At 42.1% G+C, this 17,947-nt stretch overlaps 1 protein-coding gene across 2 annotated transcripts in view; it reads left to right on the top strand.

Moving 5' to 3' along the window:
• Nell2 (neural EGFL like 2) overlaps positions 1-17,555 on the top strand; it is a 315,528-nt gene extending 297,973 nt beyond the window's left edge. The window contains exons 18-21 of one of the 2 annotated variants that reach the window (XM_057791706.1): positions 6,117-6,310; positions 7,416-7,592; positions 9,181-9,405; positions 16,734-17,555. In XM_057791706.1, the coding sequence (XP_057647689.1) occupies positions 6,117-6,310; positions 7,416-7,592; positions 9,181-9,405; positions 16,734-16,784 (647 nt within the window). In that variant the 3' untranslated portion in view covers positions 16,785-17,555. The remainder of the gene's footprint in view (positions 1-6,116; positions 6,311-7,415; positions 7,593-9,180; positions 9,406-16,733) is intronic. The other variant, XM_057791705.1, reaches the window with a different exon arrangement.
• Positions 17,556-17,947: the final 392 nt, after the last annotated feature.

Genomic DNA, 17,947 nt, shown 5'->3' with positions numbered 1-17,947 from the left:
ATGGTCTATTTTATTACATAAACTTTTTTAAATGGAAGTATTTTAAAATCCTGGCCCTAAAACAGGGAGAAAAATTCAATGAGGTGAACAAAAAAGTAAGGAACCGGGGCTAAATAAAACATGGGCAAAACAACCGGGTGAAAAGCCACATGTGCTGGGCTGGGCTGTTCCATAAGAATGGGGCAGCCGGGTGAAAAGCCATGAGTGCTGGGCTGAACTGTTCCCACAGCAGGATGGCCTGGCAGAGTCAGACTGAATGTCGGACACCAGAGATCCAAGCCCTATTCTAAGGTGTGTCTGAGTTTATAGGACTGGAAATGCAATCTGATTGCATTCAGCAGTTAGCCATTAGTCTTGAGTTATTTTCAGTGGACTGACAAAGAGCTCCACTGTATTCCCTCTACTGAGAGGTGGCTTTATGAACCAGGCAGAGCCAGCAGAGTGTCAGAGAAATGAGAACACAGAGCTTGCCATCAGAATTCATGGCACAGGAAGAAAAACCACAGCAAAATTCAAGAACTGCTGTTTCTTCACTTGTATCCAAACCTTCCTAGGGTTATCATGTGTGAGAAAATGGGTCTAGGATTCACAGTGCAATCCTTCAAGAACCTGGCAGAGGTGCTTGATGCCTAGGTATTAATATGTCTGCCATCCTTGGTAAACAGAAGGTTGATGCAAGAAAAGTAAGACAGACTCATTGATGGGCCCAGGCTTCCAGAACAGTGCCAGCCGTAGCAGAAGGATCTCTAGGCTGCAGCAGAGAACACATGCACATTTCATATAGCAGCAGAAAAAACACATCCGGTTTTTACACAGGGATGGAAATGCTGTTGTTTTACCCAGGACTGAAACCGAGTGTTAGCTAATAATCTCTTAATGTAGTCCTGGGGCTTGACTTTGCAGCTGGAATTGCCCAGCAGTGGATATTTCTAGCCTGGGCCAAATCAAGAGCCATGGATTACTGTCTATAGACAGATGAAGCTGTGATTTTTCTCACCTCCCATACAATACTCTGTTTGTATTCCATAATGCTGTATTTAAATTAACTTTGTAACGATTATTCAAAAAAAAAAAAGCTCTAAAGATGGCTCAGTGGTTGGGAGCCCTTTTTGCTCTTGCAGAACGCCCATGTCTGGCAGCTCCTAACTGCCTGTTTAAACTTCAGTACTGGAGGACTGAATGCCTCTGTTCTCCATACACACATGCACTCACATGCACATCCTATGCCCAAACACATGTGCAGAGTTAGAAACAATCAGACTAGCTTTCTCTGATCTGGACTCTGACTGTAGTCTTCAGACTAAGCCTCCCTACTTCCACCCCCGTCTGCCTGAGATCTGTTTCCTTCTGTGTACACTTCTGGAGACTCTGTTTCTTAGAGTAAAACCTAGACTCTGCCCATGGTTGATAAGGGCCTATGTGACGTATGTTCTTGGCTTTCTTGCCATTTTAAAAAACATACCAGGTGGATTCCTTTTCAAGAGGTCTTTTCTTTGCATGAAATGTCCCTCCCTACTTCACCCCCAGGCTTTTACTTAAATCCAGATATCCTTGCAAAGGTTTCTCCTGAACTTTCTACTTGAAATGGCCTTGGACACTCTTCATTCACCCTGCTCCACTTGCCTTCAGAGAAGTAATAAATTCTCCCAGAGTCTCATTATATGCTCCTTTGTTTGTTTGCCAACTATATATTTTAGAATGTGAGCTCATACGTTTTGTTTGCTTGACAGCTGCTAGATCTCCAGTCCTGGAACAATGTTGAGCATATAATGGATGATATTTTGATTTGCCTAGTACAAGTGATTGAGATGGAAAGTAGGTAGGTAGGTGGTGTGGTTGCCGTGTTGTCAGCTTGATATAACTTAGAATTACCTGGACCATGGGCCTCTGAAATTGTCTGTAGAAGACTATCTTGATTAAATTAGCTGAGGAGGAAGGAGCTATGTGCTAGGGATAGCACCAGTTTCATGGGCTGGAATCCTGGACTTTATGAAAAAAGAAAGGGAGCTAATACATAGATTCATTGTTTTCTGCTTCTTGATTGCTGATGCAGTGTGCCCAACTCCCTCAAATACCTGTGGCCATGAGTTCCCTGCTGTGATGGACCATCGTACGCCCAATATATTAAACAGATATAGTGTTCAAACAAAAGTAACTAGTACCCTCTTGATTTCAGAAAGTAAAAAGACAATCACACATTAAATTAAAGCGTGATAAACAGAAGACATCAAGGTATAAGATTCTCTCAGATACACAGAAGCGCTTTGGGAGGCAATCCCACAAGCCCAGATGTTTTATTTTAAAAATACTGTTCTGGAAGCTTATTCTACTATTATCCACCAATAAAATCTGTCACATTTATTAGAAAATTGTACAATTCTATCAGAAGTCAGCCCTCTCTAGAGGACTGATTTAAAGGAACCAACCGATGTGATTTAAGAAATAGACCAGAAGTCTATACAGCTGCCCATTTCTTGGCATTGGAGTGGTTTGCCGGATTGTGATCTTAGCATTTAGAAAGGTTCCATTGTCAGACTAGAGTTACATCAGTGAAGGAGCCATTTTTCTGTTGCTTGGAAAGAAACGCGTTTCAGACTAGAGAAGCCACACAGTGCATTCGCAACGCTCTGAAGTGTGGGCTTCACACTTGGAGACGTGAGTATATTGCTGGTCTATTTCATTACTTTTTAGCCTATGGTTATGGCTATCATGTGTGCATTGATAAGCTGCATCCACACAAATCTTTTGCAGCTATCCCCACCTCTACCTTCTTGACCAGGACCTCAGGAAAGTTTTGCAACATTTCAGGCCTCACTCTCCTGATTTGTAAACTTAGGGCTGCTTTGCAGCTACAGCCAGTGGTCTAAGAACCAAATGTGCTGTTCCATGGAAAGAATTCAGGAGCTCACACAGAGAGACTGTCCCACAAGTCAGCTTAGACTGTGTTCATTCCTTGCCTGGTTTCCCGAACCAGCCAACTCAGTGATCTCTTAGCTTCAAACTCTAATCCACTCAAATCCATTTTCCAAAATGAGACCAAAGAAATATTTCTAAAATAAAAATCTATGTTTACTCAAAATAACATTTGATTGCCTTTGTAATGAAGTTTAGATTTCTTACCTTCTCCTTTCTCAGTGTCCGAGCGGTCTGTCTGCCTCTTCTGCCTTCACAGTAGATACTATGCTGAATGTATTTGTATCCACACACCTGTTTCCCCATAGCTCTAAACTACACACTTTCAAACATGGCATATCATTACTTTAAAACACTTCAGCTCCTTTTTGCATGGCTGAATATTATTTGCAGTGTGCTTGTTAAGCATCAAGAACATACAAAAGAGCGAGTGAGCTCACTCGTGCAAGAGTGAGCTGTGGCAAATGCTGCTCCTAGAGTCAGATGAGGACTCAACATGATCCGTGGACTCAAAACATCATTTCTGTAGTAGCCACTCACTGAAGAGTTACTAGTATTTGTAATATTTGAATTTTTATGAGCGTCAACTATCTCACATGTAAAAAGAGTTCCAAATTCAGTTCCTCAAATGAATAGGTAACTATGAAATCTAGTTTAGATAGCACATAGAAAAGGCACCTGGTTCAAAGTGATTTGAGTCCGCTTAAAGAGGGAGGTAGAGGTACAGTGCAACTATCAGGTGCAATGTCTCCCTTCTACCGATGGAGGAATTATATATAAACAAACCATGGTGGTGAGGGAGTTTAAACTCTATGTCTTATTAGAAATGTGTTTTTAATAGAATAAGTACTCTTCCCATTCATGGACCTTACATAGTCTTTCCAGAAGTGGACAGACTCATTCCGTCCTGAGAGGACTGTGGTACTTAGCAGTGGTGTGTGCACCTAAATGTTGGCCCATATTTCTTTATGGTGTGGCAGCCAGGCGCTAAAGCCATAGGCCTCATCTGAGGTGGTCGTGTAGCCCTGCAGACAGGCTGTCTCTGCCTAACAAAGGGTCAGGATGTTGTTGCTCCTTTCTTTGTAATCTGGAGGATGCCTTATAGAGATGCTGATTCAAGCTAGCATACACAGCAGACAGGTAGATACGGACGTGACAAAACGCCATTCACCTAGTTACCTAGGAGACAGGTCTGGTGTATTTTCCTGCTCAATTTATGTGTTGGTATAAAAGCTGTTTGGAGAATAAACGCGGGGAGTTCATCAGGGGAGACGAACCCTGAGATGCCTTTCCGTGACGACCGTGTAAACTGTGTCTAGTTATTCCTTGCACCTCCGTATCGGTCCAGTTAGGGAAAATAGTTATCTATGTTGGGGCCCACAGGCTCTAACACCTAAATATCCAGCAGGATGACAGAGAGGACCGTAAATGTTCAGCTTCTTGTGGATAGCATCATTACAGTGCATGTCAAAAGGCTTTATATAGTTAGAGGTGGCTGTGGAGTTCATGGTCAAAGGGATGAAACTACAATGGTTGATGCTTTGCTGTATGCTTTAATTCACAATTCTAAGAGTATTAAATAGACTCAAAGAGTAACACATTAAGTAAACCGCATTATTATTATGAAAAGGCTAAAGATAGAACTAATTTATAAAATGACATTTTCTTTTCAAAGACAAAATTTTACCAAATCTAAAATGCATAAGTACATTATACATAATTATTAAGGTACACATGAATGCTGACTTCTCTCCTAATTATAGCCCATACCACAAAGCACTACCTTTGACAAATCGAGCTGGAATAAAACTCACTATGGTTGTAATACTTGCAGTCATTATTCCAATATAGTACTTATATGGAGATGATATGAATACAAAATAGAAGTAAATAGAGGGGAAAGACACCATGTGGATTATTTTCAGAATTTTATAATTTAAATGTAGCCAAGACAGAATCTTGACCAGCCCAAGTCTTCAAGCAGAACTGAAATAAAGACACAGGAAAAAAAATATGTGCTCAGTTTTGTCTTGAAAATTTTCAAGAAGAAATCATAACAGGGTTTTCCTATTTACAAACTGCCGGTTTCTAACCTGCTACTCCCCAACCTTCTCCTCCCTAACCCCCACTCCTCTCTAACCTGCTCCTCCATAGCCAGCTCGGCTCTAATTCTCTCCTCCCTAACCAGCTCCTCTCTAACCTGCTCCTCCCTAACCCGCTCCTCTCTAACCTGCTCCTCCCTAACCAGCTCCTCTCTAACCTGCTCCTCCCTAACCCGCTCCTCTCTAACCTGCTCCTCTTGCTATGACTTCTTTCTTGACCTTTACTTAGAGGAAGCAGATGAAAAGGAAAATAACCGCTTACTGCCACTCATATAATCTCTCTGAAATGTATTTTGGCTTCTGACCTTTAAATTATGGGATAAATAGAATGAATCCCTTCTCTTGTTATAGACCTGATCTCTGGGTCAAGATATGTTTGCTTTTCATCTCTATGAAAATGCTTTAGGCTGCTACCGCCACCGAATAGGTGAGGTTGGGTGAAGAGCGGGCAGTTGTCAATTGAGTCAGGCCAGGCTTGCAAAGCTAATCTAAAGAGAAAGTTAAGAAGCAATAGTGTCCTTGAGAGAGATGGCAATTGCAGCTTGTCTCTTTCCTTCATGCTACGCAGAAGGTTCAAGGACATGGCTGGCAAACCCAGACCTTGAGGGAAGAGCACCATCACCCAGACAAAATGCCTGAAGTGCATTGTGTGGAGCTGGTTGGGCAAAAGGGTTTGAAATGGAATAACACGCCTCAGGCACCTGAGATTTCTCCCACCAGAATGGGATGTTCTGTAACCGCCAGTGTGATGCTAAGGATGATATTCCCAGGAAAACATCAGAACACTGCTAGAATTCCCATTATCAATCTGTTTTATTAAATAAATTGAGCTGTGTTTTTATTTCCAGAGATACCGGTATTTCTCAAATTCTAGTGGTATTTATACAGATCTAAAAAGTAATATTCTGGACAAGCTTATCTTTTCTTAAAAATCAAAATTTTACAATGTGTTCCTGTGGACTTCCCAGATGACTCAGTGCCGTAATTGGCATGTAAGGGAAGCATGTCTAGGTAAAGCATGTCGGGAGACAACTTGCGTGATCATAACTGTTTGGGAGAAGAATATTCCGGGTCACGCTGTCCTGCTTCTGTTGCCTGTAGATATTGACGAATGTGGAACGGGGAGGCACAGCTGTGCCAATGACACCATTTGCTTCAACCTGGACGGCGGATATGATTGCCGGTGTCCCCATGGGAAGAACTGCACAGGGGACTGTGTGCATGAGGGGAAGGTCAAGCACAATGGCCAGATCTGGGTGCTGGAGAACGACAGGTGCTCCGTGTGCTCCTGCCAGGTTGGTGCGGACACAGTCCTCTGCTCGGGCTGGAACTGCCCTACATTTGAGTCTGTCAATCGACGGGTGTTGACAAATGAATGAGACCACTTAACCAAAACAGTGATGACAACTGAGCTTTCCATTACCCCAAATGTTGTCCAAGTCCTTCCTAGCTCCCCCTCCCCCCCGTAGAACCAGGCCAACACTGCTTCTAGTCAAACAATCATTATAATTAAGTTCATATTTCCTAGAGCCTCACATAAACAAAATCAGACAGAGCATTTTCCTTATGCCTGGCTTCTTCCTGCCCCAATATTATATTTTTATTTATATTATATATATTTAGAGAGACTATATAAATATATATATCACATTTACATGATTACATGTATCTTTTCTTTTTTGCTACTGAACAATATTCCATTTTACCATTTACCATCGTGTATTTATCTTAATTAATAACATTTTATTACTATGTCAGTTTTTCCTTATCATTAAATTATATTTGAATGAAAAAATAAATGAAGTCAGAATAGGTAAGCCTTCACCCAAAGCTGGAAAATATCTGTCTGGATAAATGTTATATTTAGACATGTGTTCTCTAATGTTTACTCAGTTAATGATACTGACTTAGATTATAGCTAAATGAATAGTCTTATGTATAAGATATAGATAACTACTATGAAAGAAATTGATATTTGTACAAAAAACATAATGCATAATTCCAAAAACTTGGCAAATTGTGAGACTGATTAACTAGCTACAAAGCACTATAATAACTTGCTTTCATTAAAAATAGTAACCAAATTGCTACATAATATTCAAATAGATGAATATTCATACTTTAATATACATATGGACTATTTCATAATGTACATATGGACCACTTCATGGTCCTGGTTAGTTTTTGGAAATTTTCTTTCTGGTCAAGTGATTTAAGGAGTAGTGTAGAAAGGAAATTAGAAGTCTTCCAGCTTTGGGCTCATTTCTGTTCGCTTCGAAGTGGAATTTTAAAGACACGTTATTAGTTGAGTAGATGTTGTTGGCTGTCCCATCCGCTGTAAGCTGTGGCATTCTGAGAGATGGAGAGGTGCAGTAACACTTTGTCCCCCTTCTAACTCAGACTGGGTTTGTTATGTGTCGACGGATGGTCTGTGACTGTGAGAACCCTACAGTTGACCTTTCCTGCTGTCCCGAGTGTGACCCAAGGCTGAGCAGCCAGTGCCTGCATCAAAATGGAGAGACCATGTACAACAGTGGGGACACCTGGGTCCAGGATTGCCGGCAGTGCCGCTGCTTGGTAAGTTAAACAGGAGAGCATCCTCTTCATTCCGTCAGTACCAAATAGCGGGCTAAAGTGTTGACAGTTACAAACACAAAGCCTGGGTAAAATGATGGAGAGATGAAGCCACAAACATCGTCTGGAGTGATGGAGTGGCCCGCCCTATGTGTGTTTTCTCTGAGAGCTACCTCTTGACATACTCCTAGCCTAAGCTAAGAAAAAGCTCCTATGGCTGTATCCATTCATCTTATACCTGAAGATAATTATGAACACTGCAGTCATGGAAAAGAAATCATTCTTTCCAAGTAAAATCATTAAGCACTCTCTGTCAGTTCCTCACGTGTAAAAAACAAAACAAAACAAAACAAAGATGACATTTTGGAGCTGTGGGAATGGTCTAGTTATGGTTAAATGGTTAATGAATTAAAATGGTGAAAATACCCCAGAACCTAAGGGAATGTCATGTGGGTACTGTGGCCTCCAGTAATTCCAGCCATGGCAGCAGGGGCAGAGGATCCCAAAGCAAGCTTGCCAGGAAGCTTAGTCATAGTGACAGCTCTGGGTCTGTCTGAGGGACCTTGACTCAGTGAATAAGCAAAAGATTAAGCACGAACAATTCATGCCATCTGTCTTAAACATCTCTATGTACACAAATTCACATGCATGCAAAAGGCATGCATACATACACACATGTACACATGCATTTGACAACTGGAAAAAAAAAAAAGAAAAGGAAGCACTTTTTTGTAACCATTGTTCCTGTCTGCACTGCTGTGGTTCCACACACTGTGACTGTCTGATAAATACATATAATTGGAATGGGACAGCTGTATGTATTTGTGAAACTTTCCTTGAAAATAATGAGTTATGAGGGAAAGATTAGCTTGAGAGAAACAGCAACTCTTATAAATTGACTTCTTGTTTATTCTTGATCGTGTAAATTAGAAGTGAAAGATGCTGCGTGTTTCTCTGCAGTGGAAGCGTCACCAGAAAGACGCCTTTGAAGTCATAGCCACTTTCCTTTCTGTTTTTCTGGAGATATTTTTAGGGCCATGCTTCTGCGTTGTCTGTCTTTTTTGTCCTTTCAACCCAAAAATCAATTCCAAGAACAAGGTCGGTTTCTGCGCCCAAAGGCTGCTTTCATCTCTGAAACCTTGAGATTTAAAACCAAGAAGAAAATAGGCAACAGGTGGAAGCTGTTTAAGGTCCAATTCATCGAGTTTCCCATGTGAAATGAGAGGGAAATCAATTCTGTGTTGTCTTATTTTGTGCTGTTTTATTGGAGGTGATGCACTCAAATTCCTTACACTGAAAAATGTGTAACTTGGCAAAGAAATTGTCCAATTCTGTTCATATTTCATTTTTTTTGGAAAAGGGGCAAACTTTTTCAAAGATTGAAAAATAAATTACCAGGAGAATTAAGAGAATCTGAAGATCAGGGACTTCATAGAAGCCTCTTCCACTGTCCCCTTTGTCCTAAAGAAAATGGAGCTGCTCACATTTTTGCTGTGGGTTTTGATGATCTAAGAATAAAAATCACTTCCCTGTCCTTCCTTTTCTGCCTCTCTTCTCTCTGGTCCATTCCCTTTGCCTCTTTCCCTCGCAGCAAGGAGAAGTTGACTGCTGGCCCCTGCCTTGCCCGGAGGTAGAGTGTGAGTTTAGTGTCCTTCCAGAGAGTGAGTGCTGTTCACGCTGTGTCACGGACCCTTGCCAGGCCGACACTGTCCGCAATGACATCACCAAAACCTGCCTGGATGAGATGAATGTGGTTCGCTTCACTGGGTCTTCCTGGATAAAGCATGGCACAGAGTGTACTCTCTGCCAATGTAAGGTAAGGCCCTTGGGTGCATGAGTGAGCACTCTGCCAGCTGTACCAGGGCTTAGGGGTGCATTCTCCTGGGTGATGGAGAGCTGGACTCAGCCTGTGTGTTGTTCAAGCAGTGTTGGAAGCTCAACTTCATTGGTACCACACTGACAACAGCCTTGCACATTGGAGACAGGTCTGCAGGGTAACGGAGCTTGTGTATGTCGCTGCCAGCATGCTCAGTAGCAACAACTCAGTGTCCTAATGTAGCCAACCATACGGGTTTTATTGCTCCTTCTATAATGGAAGACAATATTATTTCATTGATTTTTATCTGGTTCTTTTATGAGTTTCATAAAATATATTGACAAAGTAGATACATTGCATTCTCTAAAGTGAAAATCAATCTGGCAAGAATGGGCGTGTCTCTTGGTTTTGTGGTCAGTTACACTAAACTGAAGAAGTTAGAGTCTGATGCTTATTATATTTCATTCTTACAGTTGGTGAAAATCATTATAAAGATTTTCACTTTATTCTTGTAGGAAACAGCGTTGTGCTACTTCCTTCAGTGACCGCATGTAATACATACAGTGTAGACAGCACAGACTCAGTGTGACTAGGTTTGAGAGCGACTTGATTAATATCCATACAACACCAAACTTTGTGAGGTCAGTTTGTAACTCATAGCCATAATTTAGAGATTAACAATAAAACAAAACCAACAATATTAAAGACTTAACAACAATAACAAAACCAGATAAAGATGTCAGACTGCTCGGCACTGCTTATCTGTGTCTGCTCTGGCTCTTGAATCTTTCTTCTTCTTTCTATCAATAGAGCATTGTCATTCATAGTCACTTAGTGTAATTTCTCACTAGAAGGGCTTGATGGAACAGGACAAAGAAACCTGAAACACTTGAATCTTCCAGACATCTGTTCCATCTTCTTCAAAACCTCGTTTCTAGTTCTCTCAATGAATGCAATTTGTCAATCAAGATCTCACGTGAAAAATTACTACTGTTTGCTGAAAGTGCATCAGCAAATTTGAAGGAAGCCTTGGATATGTTAAGTAACGTGTATGCAGTATATTCAACCGTGTAGATATCTAAATTACAGCACTGGGGTCCAGCGGATGATTCTTGGCATCTAACTAGTAAATCAGCACGAGTCCTCGTACTCCTTGCTGTTCTGCACATTGACAATAAAAACATATAACAGGTGGTGGGATAAAGGGTGCATCAAGTAGAGCTCAGACAGGATTCTGCAGGAAACACCCAGGCTTTTCAGGGTTCTTTCCTCTTGTTCAATGGCTTCTAAATGGTATTGCATTCTTTGGGCGCTTGGTAAGAATGTCTTCCAGAAAGTGTGCTCTGTTGCTGAATTCTTATTTTCCTTGGTAAGTATTGATTATGTGAATTATAAAATTATGTTCATTCTTTACCGAATTTATCCAAAATATCCAATTTGGAAAATTTGGATAGCCAAATTTTAATTCTCCAATAGCATCCTATGGCTACTGTAGTATTGATGGCATATGTGGACAAAAATATTTTTCCTTGGAAATATGATTCTATAGTGACATTTTGTTTACAGTCTAACAAATCAAGCTTGCCTGAATATTGGAGTGCAGAACTAAGCCACTAGTTAGCCACACACCTAAGCCACTAGTTAGTCACACACACTAAACCACTAGTTTGCCACACACATAAGCCACTATTTGGCCATAGAAGACAAGCAGTGGTGGCCACACCTTTAATCCCAGCACTGGGGAGACAGAGGCAGATGGATCTCTGTGAGTTCAAGGCCACCCTAGGCTAAGTGAAAATGAATCCAGCTAAAAGAGAAACAGAGCTCACACCTTTGTTCCCAGCACTTGGGGTGACAAACCTTTAATCCTGTCACTTGAGAGGAAATGTACGGCAGGAGCTCAGTGCACTCTGAGGTTTAGAGGAGACATTGCATCTGCAGTCACTCTGAGGATAGGATCACCCCTTTGTTTGTCTGAGCCTTGGTAGAGGTGAGAACTCTCTAGTGGTTGACTGTTGTGCTTTTCTGATCTTCAACTTGAACCCCAATATCTGTCTCTGGGTTTTTATTATTTATACTATAGAATCTCTGACATTTCAAGCTGTTATCAAACTCGATGAGTAGCAGAGAGAATGAGCTTGAACTTGTGGTTCTTTTGTCTCCCTCCCACCGACTGGATGACTATCACGGATCAGCACACCTGGCCTATGTAGTTTTGGGCACAAATACCAACTTTAAATAGTTTATATAGGATAGACAAGCCCTCTGCTAAGTACGTTACATGTTCATTACATACAGAAGATATTTTTTATCACTACACAATGTTGTCTGGGCCAAAACTGCCCTAGAGGTCAAAAATTCACCCTGAGAAAGCAGTCTTCCTGAAAGCAAAGACTCAATCAGCTGTGATGATGATACGACATCAGGGGACTTGGCTTAGTTTCTTTGTGTCCCAACTCACCTAAAAATGAAAATAATAAACTATGGCAGTAACTACTTGAACAATACCACTGGGAGGGTTGCTGCAAGAATTAAGTGAGAAGATTCACACAGAAAAGAAAAGATCATGAATTGCTTAACACTTTCAGATTAAGTAACCAATAAATATTGGCCATTGTGGTGTAAAGTAGGTCAGCCTTACTACAGTCATACCCAGAAGGAAAGACATGACTATAACATTGATGGAGACAGAAAAACAGTGTGAAGGCAAGAGGCTGGACAGATTGTGGACCAGTTATATGCTGAGGAATCACTATTTCCTTAGGAAGATGGATCTGGACAATACTTGAGGGAAGCAGTACTAGAGTCCCTTTTACTTTTTTAAAATATTGTGTTTGTGTTACAGGTACGTGTGTGTGCAAGCGTGCATGCCCATGTATATACACAAGCTAAAGGAGGGCACTGAGTGTCCGGGTCTACAACACTCTACCTTATTCTCTCAAGACAGGGTCTTACACTGATTCTTGAGCTAGGCTGGTGACAGCAAGCCCCCAACATCCTCCTGTCACTACCCTGCCACACATAGCAGTCATGAGTTATAGGTGCATATGTCCCGGCCCAGCTTCTTATGTGGTGATGGAGACTCGAACTGAGGGCCTCACACTTGCAAAGCAAAGACTCTTACCCACTGAGCTCTCTCCCCTTTCTCTTATCTTTCTGGAGTTATGATGAAATTCAATTTTCTAAAGGACCAAGATGTATCCTCTACTTAAAGGTTAAACTTGGAATTAGAAGTAAATTATCTTTTCCTAAATCTTATAGACAAGCAGCTTTATGACTGGTCAGAGAGTCCAGAGCTTTAAACACAGAACAAACTGGCTCACCAAAGATTCTTTGCTTGAGCACATCTCCACTGGACAGAAACCTTTGGGCTCTTTCACTAGGTGCTTTCATCATAACCGGGGGCTGGTTTTAGAAGCATGAAGCCCCTGAACATCTAAACATCACCATCATCAAACAGAAACCTAAAAGCAGTGTTCTAGCGTGTGATAGACAGAAAGTAAATTCCACAGACAAGTAGCATTGTAACAACTCCATTGAGAGACCTGTGAAAATTGGTGTGGGGGAGAAACAGATTCCATAAAGAGCAGCCCTCATTGGCTCTCTGCTGCTGTGATAAACACACCAATAAAAGCAGCTTGGGGCGGAAAAGGTTTATTTCTGCTTGCACTTCCAGGTTACAGTCTACATTTGAGGAAGTCGGGTAGGAACTCAGGCAGAGACCGTGGAAGAACGCAGCTTTTTAGCTAGCTCTGGCTAATGTTCAGTAAGGTCTCTCTTGTAGAACCAAGCACTACTTGCCCAGGGGTAGCAATGACCACTGTTGTAGAGGACAGCAGACCACAGTGACCCAGCCGTCTCAAATCAATCAATACTCCAGACACGTTCCCTGACACATAACCATAGGCCAGTCTGGTCTGGGCAACCCCAGCCGAGACTTCAGTGAGCTAAGACTGCGCTGTGTTGACAGCTGAAGCGAACTTGAAGAACATCAGAATGACTAGATGACAATCTGAGCTTAAATATTATAGTAAATTCCAGAGAAAAAGAATTATTAAAAGCAATTCAAAACAATAACACTCTGATTAAATATTTATCAATTTTCTAGACAAGAGATGAATTTTTGACCTACAAGTAATAAAAATATAACTCAAAAGAAAAAATTCAAGTTCATACAGAAAATTAAAATAGCAAAATGAAAGGTCACAACTGAGAAAATATTTCCAGCATATTTGAATTTTTGTTAGATTAGAAACCTATAAAAGCTAATGAGAAAACAATTGAACCACAAATAAATAGAATAAACAAGCAGTTCTCTAAAACCACAGCTATTAACATAAAAGAAGAAATTGTTCAATGTTTAAATAATTTAAATGTAAACTCTCATAAGTCATTATTTTTATAATAATCTCCAAAGCCAACATAAATGCCAAGTTGCTACTTTTGTGAGCTGTTGATGTCCATGACCAAAGTGTGTCAGTCACGTGTCACCCGATCTGCTCCATCCCAGGTCTGAGGACCTAAGCTGATGACACAGTCTAAAATCCGAGCCAACTCTGTGCACAGTAAGGTTAATCTCGACACTGAGTGTTGTATCACAGGGACAGCAGTGAGTGCTCAGCAGTAACCACGGCAGAAAAGAAGCAAGGTCTCGGGTAAACTCATTGTGCTGCTACCTAACAGTTCCTTGCTGTAGCAATTCCTCAGATGGTCACTCTTCCTGTGAGATCGCCATCTGACTTCTCCAGACTTCTGTTTGCGGTACAGTCATGTGCAGCTGCCTGACTAGGGAATGGCTTAGGTTGTTATAGGGTATTCTCCCATTCCTCTAGGGCCGACCCCCACTAGTGTCTGCCTGCAGCTCTCGGTGACTTCCTTATCTTTCTATTTTGTCCAGATCAGGAATCATGGATGTTAATTTATAGAATAAATTCTGCCATTGCTGAATCTGGAAGACTCTGGCATGTTTCATTGGGCTCTAAAGCATGAACTGATAATGCCTTCCCAGTTGAGAAGCTCTGATGGTACAGCTTATAGTGCACTTTCCCTAAAGCAGGGGACACACAGATGGGGATGAAGAAAACATGCCCGAAGGATGTTGGGAAATGCGTCCTTCTCGAAGCGTGCATGGGAACAATGGTGATGCCTCGCCCTCACAGTGCACTGTGCCAATTGCACAGTGTGAGGGATGCTGCCACAAATTCCCCACCAGTCTGTTTCAAAATCACACAGTTTGAGAAACTGATGGATGTGTAACCTAGCAACAAGGCTATGGATAGAAAACCTCCCCTCTGAGCTTGATATCTGAGTTGTATGTGTTACAACTGGCTCAAAAGAGGATGGCTCTGTTTTGGGACCAGAACAAGAACACTGTCTGTCAAATACCCGAGGGAGGATGAGGACTGGCTTTACCAGGTGCCACTCGGCTTATTATAGACTAGTTTCCCAATCTGAATGTTTCTGCAAAGGCTACAACAGTAAAATACCTTCTGAAAAATTACTTTTGATTTTGTCATGTTAATTAATATATACTATCCTTTCTACCACCTAAAGTCTGACAGAAAACCTAGAAGAGAGACGAGTATTAGACACAGACTAACCTGCTTTGACCCCAGCTCTGTCGCATATTAACTGGGTGATTTTGAACAGGAGTTTAACCTCTCTGTTCTCTGCTTTCCAAATTGAAAAGAGCGACGGTCAATGGTGATTGCACTGCAATGGAAAGAGGGTGAAATTAGGGAATGTGTTTAGGACACATGGCCAGATGTCTGGCAAAGTGCACCATCCTAATGTGAAAGGGTTTTTCCTTCCTGCGATTAAGGTGGCTATTGCAGGTTACTTAGCAAATACCATTACTTAGCTAGAAAAAGAGACCTTTGGAGGAAGCAAGGGAGGGGGAGGCTTTACTTCTTAGCAGTTACACTATTTTGATACCTTAGTGCAATAAGTAATTTTGCACATCTGTCTCTCTCCTGCCTCCCCCGACCATTTCAGCTTCACACTGTTTCCTAACTTTCCCCAACTTAAATTTCCCACTTAGGTCATGTTTTAGTTCTTTCTTATTTAATGTAGATGTTCAGGATTTGGTGTGTATGTATCACTGCAACGCCCTCTTGCAGCTCCTCATGTGTGCGGCCTTCTTTTCCTGCTCCTGTCCTCTGATCTCAGCTTAACTGTCACCTCTTCAGGAGGTCTACCCTGGGCACCAGTCTGAGGAGAGGTCGTTACTTATCTCATCATTACCTAACATGATTCTTCTGAAGCTAAAACAGAACACCTTCAGCTGGACACCATAGATGGCAGAAATGTATTCCTCGTAGCTCTGGGGGCTGAAAAAGTCATTTTCAAAGTCCCAGATCAGGGTGTTAGCAGAGCTAGAGTCTGGCAAGCCATTCTTCCTGCTCTCCCAGGTGCCCTTCTTCCTGTATCCTCACATGATAGCAAGCAGGGAGGGAGGGAGGGAGGGAGGGAGGAGAGAGAGAGAGAGAGAGAGAGAGAGAGAGAGAGAGAGAGAGAGAGAGAGAGAGAGCGCATGTTTCCATTTTCCTCCATATCTCATATAGCCCAGGCTGGCCTTCATCTTACTATGTACCTTGAACTCTAGCTGAGGTTGACCTTGAGCTCCTGATCCTCTGGTGCATACCTCCTGAGACCTCAGATTAATGGCAGAGGGGGCACCACCCTCATACTCTAACTAACTTTCCCATGCTTCATCTCCTCATACTGCTGCACCGAAGAATAGAATGAGAACGTGGGTTTTAAGAGGATTCAAACATTTTCTCCTAAACTTTTCCAGCACTTTCCATAATTTCTCTTCCACTGCGCCCCCCTCCCAGGAAGGTGTGAGTCCTGTCCTGTGGTCGGGGAGTGGGGTCTGCCTTGCTAACTCAGTTCTCACAACACGGATTGTGAATAAACAAAGGAACGGGTGGGAACCAAGAGAGAGCATGCCAGTGAACACAATGATGGCATCCGAAGAAACACTCTTAGGAATAATTTGCTTATGAGGTTTTCAGGACTTCAGAAATAACACCGTCCTGTATACACCTGCTAGTCGTGCTAATCAAGAAGTGTGGGGCCGGGCGGTGGTGGCGCACGCCTTTAATCCCAGCACTCGGGAGGCAGAGGCAGGCGGATCTCTGTGAGTTCGAGGCCAGCCTGGTCTACAAGAGCTAGTTCCAGGACAGGCACCAAAGCTACAGAGAAACCCTGTCTCGAAAAACCAAAAAAAAAAAAAAAAAAAAAAAAAAAAAAAAAAAAAGAAGTGTGGGACTCTGGGAATGGTTTGAAAACTCACACTCTGCTTTCCTTTCCACTCTTTTCTCCAGAACGGCCATGTCTGCTGCTCAGTGGATCCACAGTGCCTTCAGGAGCTGTGACGGGCGTTCGCTGCCTCCAGGGAGTATCTCTTTAAAGAATGCCCTTTCGCTTAAAAAGACCAAAAGAGAAAAGAAAAAAAAAAGTGATGTGCGCCCGGCCCAGTGCAGCTTTGTTAATGGCTGGGTAGATGGATGTCAATTATGAAATTTGTGGAGCTTGAGGAAATTCTCTGAGGAAACTAGATGACAATTCAGCCTTGACTCTACCTGGCATCATCTTGTAGAAGAATGGGTGTGGAGTGAGACATCCCAACCCCTGGATAAGATGCCTAAGCCTGTCAGGTCTGAGAAAGCCGCTAGCTCGGTGGTGGCAGGACGTGGTCTTCTAGCCCAGAGTCTTCCTGAATCGTCGAGGTTCCTCACTGAAAGAGTCAAAGCTGAGGCAGCTAGCAAATTATATTCCACAAGCCAAGAAGCTGACGCATCTGTACAGTGCACTCTGAAATCTGAAACAAGCTATTGTAATGATTAAAATTAACGCGCAGGCATGGTTGCGTAACATTTTCTAACAGGAAGTCACCCCCAGTCCCTTGTTTTACTGCACTCGATATTATTTGGTTGAATTTGTTCGGTATAAGCTTGTTCCTGTGCAAAATAAAATAACTATTTCTCTTACCTTATCCCAGGTGAGTCAGCATCTTCTTTGTCCTGCTTTCGGGTTTAATATATGAGTCTCTTTCTAGTTCCGCTGATGGTGAACACTCACCGTGTTAGTTCCGTGTTGAAAGGTGATTTTCCTTCAACTCTGTGCCTAAGTCTTGGATGAGGTGGATGGACGCCTCAGTCCATCTCCGGACCTTCTGTTTCACTTCTGTGGTCCTACTCATTAGTGTGAGGGGGGGCTGTCCTACAGAAAGAGCTAGTGGCTTCTCTTTCTTCTGGATTCTCGTTTAGAGTCAATCACATCACAGTTGGGGACAGTAAGAACACTGCGTCCCCTCCTATCAAATAGTCACTGTGATGGACTCTGTCATTTTTACTAAAGGCTACATTTTTTTAATAGGTGGTTCTCTCTCACCTCAGCTACACACTTTAGATTCTGAAAATCTGTTTTCTCCTTTTGTCTGAGAGCTGCTACATCCTTGAGAGATACCTGCTTCTTCTTTTCTTATTGCCTTCCGTGTTTCAACACACATTTTTATAAATGGTCTCTTTAAAATCTT

Source organism: Chionomys nivalis, chromosome 17 (assembly GCF_950005125.1).
Source record: "Chionomys nivalis chromosome 17, mChiNiv1.1, whole genome shotgun sequence".
Lineage (NCBI taxonomy): Eukaryota > Metazoa > Chordata > Mammalia > Rodentia > Cricetidae > Chionomys > Chionomys nivalis.
Note: the sequence above shows the minus strand (reverse complement) of the source record. Positions and strands in the feature narration are given on the sequence as shown.